The following is a 21116-nucleotide window of genomic DNA, read 5'->3' as shown; positions in this document are numbered from 1 at the left end:
ATTTTGCAGCCTTCCTCCTCGTCCTCCTCCTCCTCCTAGGGCCAGCATGGGGGCAGCACTCCTCACTAATTGCTGCTTGTTTTCTATGTGACTGCAGCTGCAGGGCACAGGGAGTGGAACCACCTCTCACCACTGGCAGCAAGGAAATGCTTCAGCATTGGGGGGGTAGGGGTGGTGCTGCAGGAGGGTGGTGGGTCTCTACCCCTAGGTGTGCACAAAATCCAGCATTATTTATGGAAGGGAAGGAGTTACAAAGGAGAGCATTACAGGCCGAGTATACCTGGAGTAACACAGTGACTGATTACAATTACTGACACTGCTGGGTGAGGCGTAATTAATATTGCAGAGTCATTACACGGTTACTTCATCTGTTTAAAAAATATAGAAATATTCTCTCTGCTGAGTTTTCGTGGAAAGCAGCAAACAGCAGCCCCAAAGTCAGAGCCTGGCATGGCTCCATGCAAGGATCCAGGAAAGCCAGAACGTGACACTGGGGCAGAACTGAGGAGGGAAAAGGGAGAAATGGTGAAAGCAAACCAGAAAGTGGCTGGTTCCAGAAGCAGCCAGGTGATGCCAAGGGTACCTCAGGAAGCTGAACACCAGCAAAAAAGTAAAATGGGGTCTGAGGTGCTGCACTTTGGCAGGCATGGGCAGCAGTGCCTGTGCCAGACGGTGCCAGAGAGTGCTGCTGCCCTCCACCAAACCCAGCAGAAGTGGCATGAAGGCCGTGGGCTTTGTTTTAAACAGATGAAGCACCTGCCCCTGCTACCACATCACTTGCCAGCGAGCTCCTGCTTGATCCTGGTGGATTGGACATTGCCAGCTGGGCTCAGGCATGGATGTTCCCAGCACGAGTGGAGACAGTTGGAGCTGATGGGGTGTTCATCCAGCACTTCTGAGGCTGCTGCAAAGAGCCCACTGGCTTTGCAGAATGCTGGGAGGCTCCCAGCAGGCAGTGATGTGAGCACCTGGAGACCCCCTCAGTGCCCGAGCTGGCCTGCCAGCCCCATCCCTGGCCACCAACACGTGGGCTGGGGACAGCCCTGCGCGGCCCTGCACGCTGTAGGCACTGCTTTCCTGGCTCTGGCATTGTCTCCAGGCAGAATATGACACTGAGGACCAGAAAGAAGAAGCGTCCATTGTTCTTCTCTGGGTAGAAAACACTCACAGCTCCAGAGAACTCCACAGGAAGGTCACAGTCAGACATTGTCACCCAGCTGTCAGCGTGAGGGGGCTGTCCTGTGGCTAGGAGATGGAATGGAGCACGGGCAGCGTCAGCCAGAGCCTTCATCACCAACCTCCCCACGCTGGCACCTGCCTGGCGAGGTTTGGCAATCTTGAGAGGAGCAGGGGGCCCAGGGAGAAAAAACCTCTCCCTCCGGTGTCTCCGTTGCTTCAGTGCTTCTGACTCGGTGTTTTGTTTGTTTTGTTTTGTTTTGTTTTGTTTTGTTTGTTTTGTTTTGTTTTCAAACGTGAAGACCTGAGATTGAGCGTGGGTTTTTTCCCGTTCTGCCACCGGACGCCGCGGCACAGGCCGGCCCAAGGCATCACCTTCCGTCCCCTTCCTTCACCACGTGTAGAGGCACCTGAAGAGGGATGCAATTCCCCAAACCAAGGCGTTGGCAAAGCTCCGAGCGGCGCTCGGGCGCTGCTGGTCCCACTACTGGCTCCAGCTGAAGGCTCCTGCAGCGGCTCGAGGGCCAGAGGGAAGTTCACAGATCCGTGTGGAAACGCTTCCCCCGTCCCCAGCAGGGCTCAGGGGCTGTGTTTTAGCAGCTGCTCGAGCTCGTGTAAGGGGTGGGGAAGGAGGTGGAGCTGACCCCGATGGGGCTCTCAGAGAGGGGTGTCGGGGGGGTGCCCACGGGCACAGCCACCCCTCTGGCCTCCAGCACGGCGCTGAGCAGGCGCTGCTGCTGCTGCCGCAGCATGTCGGCCATCAGCAGGGGCAGGGAGTTGAAGCTGGCACTGAGCTGCTCCAGCTTGGATTCCAGGCCGCTGATCTGCTTCTCCAGGTCCTCGCTGCGGTCGTTTAGCTCTGTGATGAGGTCGTACATCACGTTCTGCATCTGGGCAGGGGACACAGGGGACAGTTAGTACCGTGGCTGGAGGGGTAAGTGCCACAGAACTCACCATTTTACCCCTGAGAGCTGCCCCATCTCAGCCTACCCCATGTTCTCCAAGGGTTCTGCCACTGTAGTTGGGCTCAGCTCACCCCTTTATCCCTGAGACCTGCCCCATCTCAGCCCACCCCAGCTTCTCCAAGGTTCTGCCACTGCAGTTTGGCTTAGCTCACACCTTTATCCCTGAGAGCTGCCCCATCTCTTCCCACCCATATTCTCCAAGGCTTCTGCCACTGCAGTTTGTCTCAGCTCACCCCTTTATCCCTTTATCCCTGAGAGCTGCCCCGTCTCAGCCCACCCCATGTTCTCCAAGGGTTCTGCCTCTGCAGTTTGGCTCAGCTCACCCTTTTATCCCTGAGAGCTGCCCCATCTCAGCCTACCCCATGTTCTCCAAGGGTTCTGCCACTGTAGTTGGGCTCAGCTCACCCCTTTATCCCTGAGAGCTGCCCCATCTCTTTCCACCCCAGCTTCTCCAAGGTTCTGCCACTGCAGTTTGGCTCAGCTCACCCTTTTATCCCTGAGAGCTGCCCCATCTCAGCCTACCCCATGTTCTCCAAGGGTTCTGCCACTGTAGCTGGGCTCAGCTCCCCATCTCAGCCCACCCCAGCTTCTCCAAGGCTTCTGCCACTGCAGTTTGGCTCAGTTCACCCCTTTATCCCTGAGAGCTGCCCCATCTCAGCCCACCCCAGCTTCTCCAAGGGTTCTGCCACTGCAGTTTGGCTCAGCTCCCCATCTCAGCCCACCCCAGCTTCTCCAAGGGTTCTGCCACTGCAGTTTGGCTCAGCTCACCCCTTTATCCCTTTATCCCTGAGAGCTGCCCCATCTCAGCCCACCCCAGCTTCTCCAAGGCTTCTGCCACTGCAGTTTGGCTCATCCCTGGCCATCAAAGCAAGGAAACTCTGCTGAATCTGTGCTGCTGAGCAGTGGTACCCCTTGCAAAAAGAGGGTTGCAGGGAACCTCTGGCTCATGAATGTGTATCTCCTGCTTTGCAAGGGCAGCCATCCCACAGCAGCTATTCCTTGCTGACATTTACAGAGCCGGAGCATTTTGCGGTCAGCCAAGTCTGCTTTAGTTATTCCGAGTGAGGAGAAACACCGAGTCTGGCCAAGCCACAGGGTTCCTGTGGGACTTGCCTTTGAGAGGTCGACAAGGGTGTTGGCTTGGTCACTCAGCTTCCTCTGCTCCATCTTCACGCTCCGTAACCTGGGGGGAAGGAAAGAGCACGTGGCTGGACTCCCTCCCCTCTTCCAAACTGCATCTGGGCACCTGCCTGCATCTGGGGCAAGGCAAAACTGCCCCCACAGCCCTGCCAGGGACAGCATCCTGCTTTATCTGGAGCTCAGCCTGCCCCCAGCCCCCTGCACAGCCTCTTACTGGTGGATGGCTTGTAGGAACTTCCTCTGGTGCTTCCTGACTTTGGCGTGGTCGATCTTCTTCAGCAGCTTGGTGTGTTTGTAGATCAGCCACGTTTCCCTCAGGACGTTGGCCGCAGCGTTCTTGATCTGAAAAGGAAGAGTGGCTGCAGGTCCCCAGGCATGTGGGACCTCAGAGACACTGAACCAGTGCTGCACATCCCCTGCCCCAGCTGGAGAGAGGCTCTGCACCCACAGACTCTCCTGGGCTGTTCCAGGGGATGCTGAGCACTTCAAGCAGCAAGAGAGGGCAGAGCTGTTGGCCCCTGCTGCACCCACATCCCAGTCCTGGCTCTTTGCCCACGCACAAAGTTGTACCATAAGCCTCAAGAAAAAAAAAAAAAACAAAGTTTTTTCTCCACCAGCTGCCTGCAGGCCAGGGGAAATGCTGCATTTCAGGCTCTTTCTCAGAATTTCTGACATTGCTATGCTGGGAACCTCCCGAGAGAGATCATCAGGAGCTTCTGCAGGGCAGGATGGACAGGGGGGCACCCATCTGTGAATCCTGGCAGGTCCCAGGCCAGCAGGTCCCAGTTGTGCTGCTGATGCTGGGATGTGATTTCTGCAGCTCTGTGCCTGAAGCACAGCTCAGCTGCTCACTCCAGGAGCAATTGGCTGCTCTGTGCCTGGCCTGGAGCCTGCAGATCCCTATCAATGGCACTGCAGAGGGGCTCAGCAGCTGTTTTGCTCTCCCAGCCTGGTCACACCAAGGTTCCTGACTATTCCTGGGGTGTCAGGGCTTTGGCTGGGGCTCTGCTCTCTGGGGTGAAGTGCGTGCCCTGCTTGCAGCCCACCAGTAGCTGCCTTTTCCCAGGCTTGTTTTGCCACCATCCCCTCTAAAACAGAGCAGAGCCCATTATGTGACACCCACTGTTGGCTTGTTGATGCTTTGCCATGGTGAGGCTGCCAACACCAGCGACCTCCTGCAGCTCCTCCACGCTCCCAGGGATGTGACACCAGTTCTGGTGACCCCACGAACACCCTGCTGCAGGCTCTCCTCAGAGGAGCCTCACAGTATGGTTCTTATCCGTGGTGGACACTGAAATCACTGAAATCCACTTGTCTTCCTGACAGCAAGAGGAGTGAGATCATGCTCTGGAAGAGGAGGGAGTGTGCTCCCAAAATCACCTCAATCCCTGGAAGACAGCTGCTGCTCTTTGTCTCAGTGTAACGCTGCTGCCTGTGCAACATCCACAGCATCTGGAAAACTTCCTCAGCAGTGGTACCCACAGGATTTACCCCCAAAGGTGCCAACACCTTCCTCTCCTGTTGTAGCTTCACTCAGAGATGCTGGCACCTTCTCCCCCCGTGGTTCCCACAGATCCAGAGGTGCTGACACCTCTCTCCTGCCACGGTGGCCCAAATCCCGTTGTAGCTTCACTCAGAGATGCTGGCACCTTCTCCCACTGTGGTTCCCACAGATCCAGAGGTGCTGACATCTCCTTCCTGCCACAGTGGCCCAAATCCCGTTGTAGCTTCACTCAGAGATGCTGGCACCTTCTCCCACTGTGGTTCCCACAGATCCAGACGTGCTGACATCTCCTTCCTGCCATGGTAGCCCAAACCCCATTGTAGCTTCACTCAGAGATGCTGGCACCTTCTCCCACTGTGGTTCCCACAGATCCAGAGGTGCTGACACCTCTCTCCTGCCACGGTGGCCCAAACCCCCAGCTCCTGGCACACAGCAATGCCCCCATGTCACCTTACCCTCTTGGTCAGCTGTGTGTCCATCATGAAGTTGTGGACGTGCTTCTCAGCTTTGGTGAGCTCCAGCTTCCTGGCCACCACAGCCACCACCAGTGCTGTGCATCCAGCACCCTGTGCAGGGACATCAGTTGGGGAGCACAGTTTGTCTCTGGTTTGTAACACCAGCACTCCCACCCTCACCCTTGAAATCTGCAGATTGCTAAAGCTACATGTCCTCCCTGTTATCCTGACAAGATCTTACAGAGCCTGGGTGTCCTTGGGTGGCTGGTGAAGGGCTCTGTAATTAATGGGAGAGGCCAGGGCTATTGGCAAGGTCAGCAGTGCTTGGTGAGGAGCCTGTGCCAGAGATCTGCCCTGTGCCAGAGCCCTGTGGGATGGAGAGCCCTCCATTCCCAAGAGAGGTCTGGGCTGGGAGAGCAGTGGGGAAACACCAGGCAACACCAGTGAGAGCAGAGAAAGGGCCCCAAATCAGGACCCTAAATCAAACTGGTGCAGCTGGGAGCTCCCTTATGCCAGCAATCAGGGCCAGATGTGCATTCCCAGTGCACATCTGTGCTGAGCTGTCCTTGCCAGAGCCTCCCTGCCGAGCTCTGCTGGGTCCCTGCCTGCCCCCAGAGCTCTGGCAGAGTGCTGCCAGCCTGGCAAGCTCTCTGTCCTCAAAGAGTCATTAATTAACCTGGTGGCCTGAATCCTTCAGTGTCCTCAAAGGTCCTGCTGCACTCTCTGGCTGCCACCACCCCTCTGCTCCTGGATGGGTGATTACCCCTGGTGCTGAGTGCCCAGCAAAGCCTCCAACCCCAGAGGGCGTGGGGGTCCCCATTCCCAGGGGTGGGGGGCTGCACTGGGCCTCACTTCAGAGTCACCACTGGCTGGGGAAGAGTTTTGGGAGCCTGGAACCCCCTCAGCTGAGCCAGCAGCTCCTCCTCTGCTGGCAATTGCTGCATCACCCCCATCCACAGGGATTTTCTCCCACCAGCAACACCAGCCTTGCTGCATCTGGCCTCATCCAAGACACATCAGAGATCTGCAGAAAATACAGGATGAAATCCTCTTGGTGGAGCCCCCCCAGCTGATGGCATGGGGTCTGCCCTAGCTGGGAGGAGGGATGGCTCCATCCCCAGGGCCTGGAGCTGAGGTGGGCAGAGCTGATGGCTGGGGAACATCTGTGAGGAGCCCCCAGCTGCTCCTTCAGGAAAAGGAAAGGGAAAGGGAAAGGAAAGCCCCACAAGCCAGGAGATCTCGTGGTGGGCTCATGGGGGCACTGGAGAATGGTGGCCTTTTGGCTAAGAAGGAAAGGAACCCCTGGCAGATGAGCAGTGGAAACCAGATGGTGTGGACCAGGATGGCCAAGGGATGCTCAGGTGCCCTTCTGCTCCCTGACTCCACCCTTACTGAGTGTGGGCCCAAATCCACCCCAAATCCATCAGCTCAGACAGCTCCATCAACTCCCAGGCTGCGAGACCTCAGAGCTGAAGTCATTGGGCCTTGCACATTGACAAAACAGCTGAGAAACAGCCCCTGGTAAATTCCAGCGGCCTCTCCTCCTGAAATGGAGACAGACAGAGCCCACAGGAGGGAAACCAGCTCAGCACGACCCTTACCATGATGCCAGTGAGCAGGCAGACTCCCTTGCCACAGTAGGTGTGTGGGACCATGTCCCCGTAGCCGATGGAGAGGAAGGTGATGGAGATGAGCCACATAGCACCCAGGAAGTTGCTGGTTACATCCTGCTGGTCGTGGTACCTGCCAGGGAGATGGGGACACGAGTGTCACAGCAGGGGACAGGGGTGGATGGGGCAGGAATGGGGGCACAGGATTAACAGCACGGTGGGATGCGCCACAGTTGCAGTGGTTGCACAATTTCTGGCACTGGAAAACCCACGTGGACAAAATGAGAGCACAAACTCGGTGGAAAGGGCTTCTGCTTTCAGTCAGAGCTGTCACCACACCCCAGTGCTGTTGTGTGTCCCCCGTGCCATGTGGTGCTGATGGGACAAAGAGCTGTGGCTCTGCAAAGGCCCTGACCACAGCAGCTCACCCTTGGCATCCCCCCTGCATCCCTGTGGTGCTGTGGCACTCCAGAGGGCAGAGCTGCCAGCAGAACTGCTGGGGATGGGTCCTGTGGAGCCTCTGGCACAGCCTTGGCTTCCAGGAGCACAGGAACAGCTCCCACACACTCCAGACACGGCACATGTGGAGTGGCTGCAGCTTTGGGAATGCTGCAGATTTTCCAGGTCCCTGCTGCTGGGGATGTGAGGTCAGTGATGACCACTCTGGCTGTCCCAGACTGGCTGTGGCTCTTCCAGAAATCACAAAGAGGAGCCCCAGCTGCCTCCAGCTCCCAGGGCTGGGCAGGCACAGCCAAGCCAGGCAGGTACAGCTCCCAGGGACGTGGTGCTGAGCCCTGGCAGCCAAACTCAGCCCTGAGCTGGCAGGGGCAGCCAGTGCCTTCACCCCACCATGAGCAGGATGGTTGTTCTCCTGCCTCTCCCTGGCAGGCTTCTCCCAGCCTCTTCACAGGATCTGGAGAGGGAAAACAGATGGAGCTTTTGGCAATCCCAGCTCCAAGAGCATCGCTCGCAGAGCAGTTGGGTTTTCTCCTCTTCTGAAATGTTTTTCCCTCAGCTGGAGACTCAAATGAGGTCCTGGTGCAGGAGAAAGCACCTTCAGCCATGGGGAGGGTGGGTTGGCCAGGGGGGCTAGAGCCCATAACCTCCCCAAAATTCCAGTGCCAGCAGTGGAATTATCACACAATTATCTCAGAGTTAGATAGGTTGTGGGCTCTATGGGAGTTAGCACCCATAACCACAGTGGAGCTCCCCAAAATTCCAGTGCCAGCAGTGGAATTATCACACAATTACTCCAGAGTTAGATAGGTTATGGGCTCTATAGGAGTTAGGGCCCATAAACTCCCCAAAATTCCAGTGCCAGCAGTGGAATTATCACACAATTATCCCAGAATTAAATAGGTTATGGGCTCTATGGGAGTTAGCACCTATAACCTCAGTGGCAATCCCCAAAATTCCAGTGCCAGCAGTGGGGCACACACAATTCTCCCAGAATTAAATAGGTTATGGGCTCTATGGGAGTTAGCACCCATAACCACAGTGGAGCTCCCCAAAATTCCAGTGCCAGCAGTGGAATTATCACAGAATTACTCCAGAGTTAGATAGGTTGTGGGCTCTATGGGAGTTAGGGCCCATAAACTCCCCAAAATTCCAGTGCCAGCAGTGGGGCACACACAATTCTCCCACCCAGTGTCCTGAGGAGAGCTGAGCCCACCTCATCCCACAGGCTGGAATGTCCTGAGGGAGCATCATGTTGGACAGGGGGGTTCCAGGCCTGCTGGACAGAGGGACATTTTCTCCACTGAGCAGCACTTTGAGCAAGATTGATAAACCAGAGAGTTTGGCCCTGGTCTATCAACTCTTGGGCAGAAAGAGGGGCCACCTGCTCAGACAGCAGCACCACTTTCTGGGCTGCAGAGCAGAGGGTCCGAGGCACTTTGTGCCATGCCCTGACCTGCACACAGCCACCCTCACCTCTCTGGAGCCCTGAGCATCACCCACAGCACCTGCCTTGTGTGTGACAGCTCCGGGCAGCTCCGGGCACTGCTCCGGGCACACATCGGGGCTCCAGGCACACACTGGGGCTCCAGGCACTGCTCCGAGCACACACTGGGGCTCTGGGCAGCTCCGGGCACACGCTGGGGCTCCGGGCACACATCGGGGCTCCAGGCACACACTGGGGCTCCGGGCAGCTCTGGGCACACATTGGGGCTCCGGGCACACGCTGGGGCTCCGGGCACAGCTCCGGGCACACGATGGGGCTGTGGGCAGCTCCGGGCACACGCTGGGGCTCCGGGCACACATCAGGGCTCCGGGCACACATTGGGGCTCCGGGCACACGCTGGGGCTCTGGGCAGCTCCGGGCACACGCTGGGGCTCTGGGCACACATCGGGGCTCCGGGCACGGCTCCGGGCACTGCTCCGGGCACACACCGGGGCTCTGGGCAGCTCCGGGCACACATTGGGGCTCCGGGCACTGCTCCAAGCACACGCTGGGGCTCTGGGCACACGCTGGGGCTCCGGGCAGCTCCGGGCACACGCTGGGGCTCCAGGCACACATTGGGGCTCCGGGCACACATTGGGGCTCCGGGCAGCTCCGGGCACACGCTGGGGCTCCGGGCACACATCGGGGCTCCGGGCACACATCGGGTCTCCGGGCACACATCGGGTCTCCGGGCACACGCTGGGGCTGTGGGCAGCTCCGGGCACACGCTGGGGCTCCAGGCACACATTGGGGCTCCGGGCACACATCGGGGCTCCGGGCACACATCGGGTCTCCGGGCACACGCTGGGGCTCCGGGCACTGCTCCGGGCACACACTGGAGCTCCGGGCACACATTGGGGCTCCGGGCAGCTCCGGGCACACATTGGGGCTCTGGGCACTGCTCCGGGCACAGGCTGGGGCACTCGTGCGCTCCGTGGGGCCGGGCGGGCACACCGGAGCGGCGGGCGAGGTTGCCTAGCAGCGAGAGGAGCGGCCCCGCGGCGCACGGGAGGATGCTGAGGATGCTGAGGATGCTGAGGATGCTGAGGATGCTGAGGATGCTGAGGATGCTGCTGCCGCCCCCACAGCCACGGAGAGCGCGGCTCGGTGCCGTTGTCGCGTTGTGATTGTAGGGTTTAGCTCAGAACCTCGGGTTCCTCACTGATAATTCCCTCCCAGGTGTGTCAGTCACCTCTGCTTTCCCCTCCCAGCGCTGTCTGTCAGTCCTGGAATTCCCGAAGGATTGGCACATTCAAACCCCTGGGGGGCATTGGGCCATCCAGGTGTCCTTTGTCCCTTTGTCCCTGCTTGGTGGCTCCCTGCCCCTTCCCTGGGGTTCAAAGGAGCAGCAACCACGGGCTCAGGGAGTTCTGTTGGAGCTGGTGCTGCACTCAGAGAATAAAGCTCTGGATCCCAACCCTCCATCAGAACCGACTCCTTTCCTTCATCATCACCTTAGAGCTTCTCCACAGAGGGAAACCTGAGGAGCAGCCCCTGTTACGGAGGGAAGCTCCATCCCAGCACCACCAGAGCTCCTGCAGGCCTGGAATTGTCTCCATGCATCCAACTGCAGCACCCAGCCAGCCCAAAGTGTCTGTGGGGTGAAACACCACACACCCAGCCAGCCAAAAATGGGGTGAAACACCACAAATCCAGCCAGCCAAAAGTGTCTGTGGGTGAAACACCACAAATCCAACCAGCCCAAAGTGTCTCTGGGGTGAAACACCACAAATCCAGCCAGCCCAAAGTGTCTCTGGGGTGAAACACCACAGTTGCTGCTTTTTGGTTCAGCACCAAGGGCCAGACAAGCTCAGGCACGTCCTGTCTGGCTAGATTGGTAAATATTCCAATAAAATGTGGCAGCCCAGCCCCAGGAGCACATCTTGGAGAGGCACCACCACCTCTAAACTGCCCAGGGAATGGTGCTGCAAACCACAGCAAACTGTTTTCCAGTGCCAGTGGGCAGTGGGGACAGGGGGACACGTCCTGGGTAGCCCCTGTGGGAGCTGTGTGACCCCCCCCAGGGCTGGTGCATCCCCCAGGGATGTGGCATCCCTCACACACACAGCGTGTCCCAGGGGCTCTGCGTTCCCCCAGTCCTGCATCCCCCAGGACTGACGCATCTCCAGCCCACCTGGGTTCTCTTCTGCCTCTCTCTGTACACTGAGGGAGGTGATGGCAACTGCCAATGATCTGCAGTGCCTCGTCTGCATAATTTCTGGGGAGTTTTTGTTCCTGAGAGCTCTTCGTTGCATCTTGCAGCCCGAGCCTTGGCAGGGGTTGGGTTACCCTCCTGTGTGTGTGTCCTGGGTGCCTGTCCTCCTGCTCCCTGCTGAGGAGGCACAAACCACAATTTCTCAAACACAATTAGGCAGTGCCTGAGCTTCCAGCTCATAAGGAGAGCATCATTAAGGGAGGCAGGAAGGCAAATGCAGGCAGTAAAAGCTCATAAAATCTCAGTGTGCCGTCCCACGCCACCGCCACAGCATTTCCAGCTGCCCTAATGCCCCTTTGCAGCGTGACCACAGCAACGGGTCCCACCCTGAGGAGGAGGGGGGTGGCCTTCCTCTCACTTTGAAAGCAACCTGGGTGTCCCAGGTAACCCCGGGGTGCCAGTTGCTGTGATCCCTCACACCTCAGCTCCAAGGATGACACAAAGCTGCCACAGCAGGGCAGCTCATGAAGGACCTGCCCTCTCTTCCCAGGTGCTGCTGGCAGCCTGTGGAGAAAACCTCCTGGCACAGCCCTGGGCTGCCACCAGCACAGCCCCCCGGCTCCCTCAGCAGACAAAGAGTGGTGGCAGGTCCCCGGGAGATGGAGGTGCAGTGATACCCACCAGGCTGGTCGCCACAGCAACCCCGGTGCTGAGCACGCTGGCGCTGGCGCGATGCCATCGAGCTGTGGGTATGTCACCACAGTGTTGTCATGGCAGTCACTTGCAGCGATGCTGGAGCCTGAGCCAGGCCCTGTCACTCCCCATCAGCACCTCTGGGCCCTCCCCATAGGCAGCCCCCAGCTCCTGCCACTCTCCTTGTCCCCCTCTCGTGCTCCTGGGGCTTCTCACAGATGTTCTCTTGCACAAGGACCTGTGAGGACAGGGCTGAGCCTGCTCTGCTTCCTGCCTGTGCCATTTATCATCTGTGACAGCAGGGCTCAGTGCAGGGAGCCACTGAGGCCCCAACACCCCCTCCTCCAGGCTGTTGGGACATCACATCTCCATTGAGAATTCCAAACTGCCCTGAATCCCAAACCACAAAGTGCTGAGCTCCCAGAGCCGCTGCACATCATCATGCATTCCTGAGCTGCTGCACATCCTGATCTGCTGCACATCCTGAACCGTGGAGCTTTCCAAGCCTCCACACATCCCAAACTGTTTGTCATGCTCGTGTCCTGAGCTACTGAGCATCCCAAATCACCCTGCATCCCAAACCTCCATTCATCCTCAACGTCTGTGCATTTCTGAACTGCTGCACATCCTGAACTGTGGAGCTTTCCAAACCTTCACACATCCCAAACTGCTGTTTGTCCTGAACTACTCGTGTCCTGAGCTACTGAGCATCCCAAACCTCCATGCACCCCAAACCTCCCTGCATCCCAAACCTCCATTCATCCTCAACGTCTGTGCATTTCTGAACTGCTGCACATCCTGAACCGTGGAGCTTCCCAAACCTCCACACATCCCAAACTGCTGCTTGTTATTTCGTGTCCTGAACTACTGAGCATCCCAAACCACCTACATCCCAAATCTCCATGCATCCTGAACCTCTGTGCATTCCTGAACTGCTGCGCATCCTGAACCGTGGAGCTTTCCAAACCTCCACACATCCCAAACTGCTGTTTGTCCTGAACTACTCGTGTCCTGAGCTACTGAGAATCTCAAACCTCCATGCACCCCAAACCTCCCTGCATCCTGAACCTCCATGCATCCTGAACCTTTGTGCATTCCTGAACTGCTGCACATCCTGAACCATGGGGATTTCCAAACCTCCACACATCCCAAACTGTTTGTCATGCTCGTGTCCTGAACTACTGAGCATTCCAAACCTCCCTGCATCCCAAACCTCCCTGCATCCTGAACCTCCCTGCATCTTGAACTGCTGCACATCCTGAACTGTGGAGCATTCCAAACCTCCACACTGCTGTTTGTCACGCTCCTGTCCTAAGCATCCCAAACCTCCCTGCATCCCAAACCTCCCTGCATCCTGAACTCCCCTGCATCCTGAACCTCCATGCATCCTGAACCTCCCTGCATCCTGATTTGTTGCACATCCTGAACTGTGGAGCTTTCCAAACCTCCCCACATCCCAAACTGTTTGTCATGCTCGTGTCCTGAACTACTGAACATCCCACACCTCCCTGCATCCCAAACCTCTGTGCATTTCTGAACTGCTGCACATCCTGAACCGTGGAGCTTTCCAAACCTCTACACTGCTGTTCGTCATGCTCGTGTCCTGAACTACTGAGCATCCCAAACTTTCCTGCATCCCAAACCTCCCTGCATCCTGAACCCCCCTGCATCCCAAACCTCTGTGCATCCTCAACAGCTGAGCACCCCACACCACCAGGCATTCCCAAGCCCTGAGCACCTGAGCTGCCACAAACCCCCAGCCCCAGCTCATTGCAAACACCCCGAACCCCCGAGCACCACAAACCCGCTCACCTCTCACACACACGCACTGTCCACGCGGCGATGATCCAGAGGGAAATGCTGAAGACCAGCAGCACTGTCCCAGGGCAGATGGTCATGAGAGTCTTCATGACAAAGCGGGTGTTGAAGTTGATCTTGTTGAGCGCCCCGATGCTGCGCGAGGAGGCGTCGGTGAAGAGCTTGCTGTGCAGCAGCATCACCCGGGCGATCAGGTAGAGGCGCAGGAACATGGGGATGGACAGGATGATGTCCACATCGGCCTCTGCCCGGGATGGGGTGTAGGAGAAGGCCAGGCGAGCTGTCCAGAAAAATTTGTACTCCCCGGGGATGGGGTGGATGGCACAGACCAGCATCTCCAGGCTGATGTAGAGGATGCGCTCGTACGTCATCGCTATCCGCCAGTCGTCAGCTCCGTTGTCGATCACAAAGAGCTGCCAGGATGCAAAACAGTCACCACGCAGGCCCCACAACCTGCCCACTGCCATCCCTGACCCTCCCTCCACAGGATCTGGGGGTCAGAGCTCAGGGGAGCTGGGTGTGGCTCAGCCAGAAGCGTTGGGGATGGATGGGGAGGAAAAACATGGGAATGAATCACCACCGAGTTCTGTGCTGCCCTGCTGGTGTGCGCCAGGGACGGCCACCAAAACTTTTAAGGTGCCCGGCCTTGAGCACCCAGGCTCAAAATCTGGCTGGCAGGAGCCCACCTCCCAAAACGTCCCCCTCATCCAGGCCACAGAAATGGGCAAGCCATGGTGCCACAGAGCACCAGCATGAGTCACCCCAGTCCCTCTGCCCCTGGGGTTGCACTGATTTCGCTGACAGTGGGCACACCCCGAGTGCCAGGGCAGTATCTGGGCAGTGAACAGCACAGTCGGAGCATCCAGCTGCTGGCGGAGATGGGATCCAGTTGTCATGGCAACTGACGGTTCATCCTGGGTACAGCAGCTCCTCTCCCATCCTCAGTGATGGAGTTGGGGTCTCTGCAGGAGCCGGGGAGGTGACAGCTCAGCTGGCCTCTCTGGGATGCCACCAGAGCCCTGCGAGTCACCCAGGCAGGTGACTGGGCAGGGGCAGTGCTGAGGCTGCCATTGGCTCCTCCCTGGCGTGACCCAGCAGGAGGGACCTGCTCAGGGCCTCTCTGCCAGCAGCACTTGCCAAAGAAAGCACCAGGAAGGGATCCAAGGGGGGGATGTGGCAGTGGTGCCATTGTCCAGTGTCCTCAATCCTTCACTCACGGAGCGGCGCTGGCTCGCTCACAGAGCCAGGCCTGGGCAGAGGGTGAGGGGTGAGTGGGGAGCTCAACCCCAGCTGGCCGTGAGCCCAGGAACGACCCTGCAGAGGCCCCAGTGCACCTGTGCCAGCCCAGCCTGGCATCTGGGGCTCTCCCTGGGGATGGCAGGAGCCACCGGGGCTGACTCACGGTGTGGCTGTCCCAGCCACCTCCCTTTCTGTAGGGAAAACTCTGCTCCTTTTAGCTGCTTTGTTTGAGAAATTGTTTACAAAAATGCTCCAAGCTGTCAAGGGAGATCCTCAGGCATTTAGCAAGCTGACAGCCTATTCCTTCCTGGAAAAGGGTGTTAAAATAAACAAATTAGCAGGCGGAAAAGGCAGGAGCCTTTTGCCTGTGTGATGGGGAACTGCCACAGGCCGGGGAGGGGAAGGAGCAAGGTTTGGGCAGGATTCCCCCGAGCCTGAGCCAGCCCCTCTCTGTTCTGTACCTGTAAAGCATCAAAGTGGGTTTCCATGGAAACCTAGAGTGGTTCAGTGGTACCCAGGGGGGCATTTCCCAACACATGCAGCATCCCTGGCTCCAGCAGGGGAGGGAGCAAGAGCCACCACATCTCCAGGAAAACAAAGGCCAAGAAAAGCTACCAGGACGCCTCATGAGGATTAAAGTTTCTCCAGGAGCCTGAGCAGCTCCAGGCACTCAAAGCACAGGGATGAGGAGTCTCTGCCCCTCCAGAACACCCTGGCAGGAGCTGGCAGCATTGCCAGCACTGCTCTCCTTCACCTGCTGTGATATAACGTGGGGTTGAGTGATGCCTCAGCCCCAGAGAAACTGAGGCACAGGAAGGCCTTCAAAGGACTAATTAACACAATTAGTAGGATGATAGAATCACAGGCTGGTTTGGGTTGAACAGGACCTTAAAGCTCATCTCATTCCACCCATTTTCATGGGCAGGGACACCTTCCACTACACCAGGCTGCTCCAAACTCCACTCAGCCTGGCCTTGAACACCTCCAGTGATGAGGCAGCTCCTCTGGGCAAGAGAGGAAGAGGGAATCCTGAGGGAAGAGGCTGATTGTTTCCCAGAGGCTGGGAGGTCTGACAAGTGCCATGGCCAGGTGAACACACCTTGGCCAAGAGGTACAAGAAGTTGAGGATTTACAGCTCTGGCAGCCCCATTCGATTTCTGTTGGGTTATCAGCAATTTCGTTATCACACTTTATAACACCCAGGGCAACGAGCAGCCAGCACCACTTTGTTTGGAGCAGATCAAGTCACACTTATCTCATTCCCTGTCTCCCAGCGTGAGTGGCCTGGCAGAGCACTGGGATCACGGTGAGGTGCAGGGGGACAGCAGTGGCACTTTGGTCAGGGCAGGAGATGTGGGATGACCTGTGTGCTGCCTGGGTGGATGCTGTGTTTGCCCAAATCCCTGCCAGCAACAACAAGCAGAGAGGAAACAGCGAGCAGGGAGGGCACAGCTCACCCTGCTGACCCCAGCCACCGTCATCCTGGGGTAAATATTATTGCAGCAACAAGCAGAGCTCTCAAATATTTGCATTGAGCAACTCAACCCCCCCCAGGCTTGGTCCCCGTGGGGGCAGACAGGGAGTGGGATGCTGCTGCCAACCCTCCATGGCAAAGCCCCCCAGCCCCAGGAGGGACAAGGTGGGGTTTTGGTGCACTCAGGGCTGGGGGTTTGACATCCCTGCCCAGGATGCTCCTTCTCCTGCCTGGTGATTCATTCCTCCCAGGCCCTGAGCGGGCTGGCACTGTGCCGAGGCCCAGGGAAGCAGAGCCTTCCTGGAACAAACTGGGAGCCCTTCAACTTCCCAGGGAGGAAGAGAGTGTGCAGCCCTGATTAGGAAAGGATTTCTCGGCTTTCCTTGGCACTTTGACTGCCTCGAGCCCTTCCTGGCTGTGGTCTCCTCCAGCATATCTGCCCAGCACCTGGGGCCCAGACAGACCAAGGACTGCCCCCCAGGACCCTGGCAAAGAGGAAGGATGCTCCAGGATGTGAGCTCAGGTGCTGTGCCCCACTCACAGGCGGTTGGCGAACCCCACAGCCCCTCAGTGGCGATGCCAGCACCTACCTGCACCTCCCGGGTGTGGTAGGCGATGATGAGGCCCAGCAGGATGACGGTGGAGAGGCTTATAAGGCATTTCAGGGCCAGGGAGAACATGGAGTCCTGCAGGGGGAAAGCAGCGAGGGCATTAAGGGGCACACAGCTGTGGGCTCCACACCCCAAAGGAAATACTGACCCCCAAAACCTGCTATCCCATCCTCAACAGCTCTTGTGCTGCTTCAGCTTCCCCCTGAGCAGCCTGACACAGTAGCAAGGGCACCATCAGAGCCATCAGCACCACTGGGACCACCAGCAAAAATAAACAAAAACTCTTTTTTAATTCTGTTCTGCAGGTCCCAGCCTCCCCTCTGCGATGTGCAACACCAGTGCCCCAGCCCCATCCGGCCTGAGCCCAGTGTTGTGGCATCCACACAGAAAATCCAACCAGACCCTCCAGCTAATTATATGTAAATTAACCCAGCCCCCATTCCCTGCTATCCCATCCTCAACAGCTCTTGTGCTGCTTCAGCTTCCCCCTGAGCAGCCTGACACAGTAGTAAGGGCACCACCAGAGCACCAGCATCACTGCCACCACTGGTACCACCAGCAAAAATAAACAAAAACTCTTTTTTAATTCTGTTTTCTGCTCTGCTGAGTGCAGTTCCCAACCTCCCCTCTGAGATTCCAGTGCCCCAGCCCCATCCAGCCCGAGCCCAGTGTTGTGGTATCTACACAGAAAATCCAACCAGACCCTGAAGCTAATTAATCTTATGTAAATTAACCCAGCCCCTGATTCCCTGATGGCTGAACTGGCTGTGAAAATCAGGATTCAGTGTTCCCTTTGGATGCTGGTTAACCCATGTGTGTGCCAGCCCCACTGATGGGGAGCATTGGCAGCCCCTCACCGGGATGCTGCCCCCAAACCAGCCCCCCTCAGCCCCCATGCCACACCTCAGTGCCACCCCCAGCGTGCTGAGGCCTGGCACAGCCGGCCTGCCAAGGCCCAGCTGGCCCATGGCACCCAACCCTTGGCACCCCAGCGTGCTGGGCTGGCTCTGGCCTGGCTCTGGGCTGTTTCTGGCCTGCCTTGGCTCCCCGTTCCCCCTGCTCCTCATCCCCACAGGCTGTTTGCACGCAGAGAAGGGACTATTTGCTGTGGAGGCGGCTCCGCATTGTTAACGACTTGGCTCTGGCTGTGCAATTGTGTGGATATAATGGCTGGTGCTAAGAAAAGTGCTGTGACTAAACACTACTATTAACAGGCAAGCTCCAAGGGCAGCCTTGTGCCAAGGTGGCTCTGGCCAGACCCTCCTCAGGGGCACAAACCCTGCGTGGGGCACCTGGTGAGTGTCACAATCGTGCACCAATGCCTCCTGCATGAGGAGAGCTGTCAGGAGAGGCCATTCCTGGATCCCATGCTCACAGCAAGCACCGTGGGGTCTGGGCTGAAGCGGGGAAGGACCTTGGCACCCCTGGCACGCGTCCTGCTGCACCAGGTGATGGCAGGATGCTGCACACGGGTGGTGGGAGCCGCAGAATCGAGAGGCCCTGTGCTGCCCACAGCCAATTGACAGGCAAACCCTGCTCACCGTGCCCTTGGTGCCCAGCCCAGCCCTGGCACCCTGTGCCTGGCAGCACGTGGTGGCACGGCTGGGGCCGCGGGGCAGGGCTGGAGCTGCACCCCATCTGCACCACAGGCACTCCCACACCCGCGATCACGGCCCTGCCACCGAGTTCTGCTTTCCCACCGGGGGATTTTCACGCAGCTGCTGCAAACCTGGCCCAGGGGCCTGCGGAGGCCGGAGCCAGGGACTCTCCTGCAGCCTGCCCGGGGCTGTCAGCGCGATTGTTGGTGTGACAGAGGGGCAGCAGCGTGTCACAGCTGCTGCATGGCAGCAGCGCTGACTCACGGGGTCTTCCCCAGCTGACACAGCAGCTCGGCGTGCTGGGGCCACTGAGCATGGCAGCGCTCTGCTGGCGAGCCTGGACAATCCCCCCGGCGCCGCACGGAGCCTGCCGGGGCGGCTGCGGCTCAACAGGTACCAGATGCAGCTGGGGGATGCTGGTTTGGCTTCGCTCCTGCCAAAGGGGGAGCGGGAACCACCAGGAAAAGGCTCCGGCTTTGGAGCATCTTTCTTTCTCGGCGAGGATGCCAGCTTGGCGTGCCCCTGCCTCAGACAGAGCGGCGGACCTGCCGCCTGCACCCCCCTGTGCCCGCTGACCCGTGCAAAGATGGGGTTCAGGACCCCCCCAAACCAGACTGGGGAGGCAGCAGGGTCCCCAAAACCACAGGGACCCCCGATTGCATGCATTCCCTCCTCCCCCTCCCGTGCTGACAGTGCCCATGGATCATGGCAGGAAGGGGGAGCAGCCCCTTCCCACCGCTCCTTCCCCTTCCCACCGCTCCTTCCCCTCCCCGGGCAGCACCGGGACCCCCCCGGCTGCCCCCCAGCCCCCTCGGCAGCAGCGCCGGCCCCGCTGACGCCCATGGGTGCTGGTGGGGGTGCCGATGCCTTCCCCCCTTCTCTGGATAAGTATAAATAACATGACAGATGTCTATACAAAGAGTTATTCATATCGCTGCCAACCAGCGCAGCCCTGGGAGCAGGAGCTGCTGGAAGGGACGTGGGGGGGGGAGAATTATAAATAAAAAGGCACTGTCCTGCAAAAAAAAAAAAAAAAAAAAAAAGAAAAAAAAAAGGCGAAAAAAATTTTAAAAAGGCAGGAAGGGGTGTGGAGGAGGAGGAGGAGGAGGAGGAGGAGGGAGGGGGTGCTTCACTGCACGGCCGGGGGCACAGTGCTTGTGAGGAGTGCAGTGCCGTGCCAGCAACAGGCACACAAACCTCAGCGGGTCGGTGCCTGCTGCTGCCGGAGCCACCAGCACAGAGCTCCTGCACCTCCAGCCGGGTGCTCACCCTGCCCAACACCTGTGGCTGCGGCATCCACTACAGAGAGCTCCGGGAACATCCCTCCAGTCCCCAGGAACATCCCTCCGCTCCAGAGGAGCTCCATATTTACCCCGGGGCACAGATGGGGCAAATGGCTCCACGTTCACCCCGCCAGCCCCGCGCACACCCCCGGCCCCGCCGGTACCTTGGAGTAGAGCCCCCAGGAGAGCTCGGTCTCAATGACCATGACGACAATGCCAAACATGCCGAAGATGAGCGCGTAGTCGCTGAGGCGCTTCCTCTTCTCGAACAGTGCCCGGCGGTGCCCGAGGCGGTACCCAATGTTCTGTGCCTTGCGCTTGGGCCCCTTGGCAAAGGTGCTGGGGGCCGGGCGGGCGGGCGGGCGGCTGGGACGGTGGGCGGCGGGCGCATGGTTGTCCTCTCGTGAGACGACAATTTCGGGGGGTTCGCCGGCACCGAAGAGCTGCAGGGGCTGCGCCTCCGGCTCGGCCTCGATGAGGTTCCGTCGGGATGCGCTGAGCCGGCTGAGGGGCTTCATCACGCCGCCGCTGTACTTGCAGGAGCTCATGGCGATCTCGGTGAAGGGGTTGCTGTCCCGCCGGTGAACCAGAGGGCTGGGCTGCCGGTGCTTGCCGCTCGGCACCCCGGAGCCCGCGGGGTGGTCGCCGAGGTTGAGCTGGCTGCCGTGGCGGGAGGAAGGGTGGAGGGCGGCGGGGGCGGCGGGAGGAGGAGGAGGGGCCCGTAGCGACCCGGGCGAGGAGTGCAACAGGCTGTGCTGGAGCGGCGGCAGCGCGGAGGGCGGCGGCGGTGACCGTTCATCCCCCGGTAACGGGCAGGGACACCGACCGTCCTCCTCCAAGTCCCCCACGCCCGAATCGTGGAGATGCCCCGATGTCTCCATGACGGCGGGACCGGCGCCGCTTTGCGGGGCACCGGTTCCGCTTTACTCGCCACCGGCGCCGTTCGCTGGATCATGAATGGGCTCCGTTGCTCTCGCCGCTATCGCCGCCGCCACCGCCCCCGCCGCTGCCGCTGGCCCGGCCCCGCAGCGCCATTGGCCACGCCGGGGCTCCCCGCAGGCTGACATCATCCCCGCCCGCTCCCCGCTTTGGATCTCCCCCCCCAGATCACACCCCCGGCTCCTGCATCTCTGCGGGGTCGTTCGGGACTTGTAGTGCACCGGGCTGCGCCGATGGGCGAGTCCCGAACGACCCCAAATCTGTTTAACCCATTGGGTTCCCCCACGGGCATCCCCCCTCCTTTGATATGATCCCTTTAATCCGTTTAGAGGCCGGGGATTACCAGCGGCAGCCGGAGCAGGTGTTCCCATGCCGGGGTGGGTCACCCCACGGACGGGGGGCACAGTGTGTGTGTCCACGGTGTCCCCAAGGTCGGGGTAGAGCCAGAGTATGGGATATATACACACAGATCTATATGGGGCCCCAATCCCCCCTCAAAACCCCCAGCCCACCC

General features: G+C 59.0%; 1 protein-coding gene across 1 annotated transcript; it reads right to left on the bottom strand.

The window, feature by feature from the left end:
* Positions 1-211: 211 nt before the first annotated feature.
* KCNN3 (potassium calcium-activated channel subfamily N member 3) lies at positions 212-20650 on the bottom strand. Its single transcript, XM_063176309.1, has 8 exons — positions 19828-20650; positions 16762-16857; positions 13453-13871; positions 6842-6983; positions 5241-5351; positions 3496-3623; positions 3255-3324; positions 212-2066 (listed from the first exon to the last, which is right to left on the bottom strand). Exons 1-8 carry the CDS (start codon positions 20542-20544, stop codon positions 1770-1772), a joined length of 1980 nt encoding a protein of 659 aa, XP_063032379.1. The 5' UTR covers positions 20545-20650; the 3' UTR covers positions 212-1769.
* Between the last annotated feature and the right edge of the window lie 466 nt (positions 20651-21116).

The sequence above is a fragment of the Melospiza melodia genome, chromosome 25, assembly GCF_035770615.1.
Source record: "Melospiza melodia melodia isolate bMelMel2 chromosome 25, bMelMel2.pri, whole genome shotgun sequence".
Classification (NCBI taxonomy): Eukaryota; Metazoa; Chordata; class Aves; order Passeriformes; family Passerellidae; genus Melospiza; species Melospiza melodia.
This window is presented reverse-complemented; position numbering and strand designations above follow the sequence as displayed.

Coding starts and splice junctions, on each gene's coding strand:
- KCNN3 (XM_063176309.1), bottom strand. CDS start 20,544: ATGGAGACATCGGGGCATCTCCACGATTCGGGCGTGGGGGACTTGGAG. Junction 16,858..19,827: donor CCTGGGGGCTCTACTCCAAG/GTACCGGCGGGG, acceptor TTCCCCCTGCAG/GACTCCATGTTCTCCCTGGC. Junction 2,067..3,254: donor CCCTTGTCGACCTCTCAAAG/GCAAGTCCCACA, acceptor TCCCCTGCCCAG/ATGCAGAACGTGATGTACGA.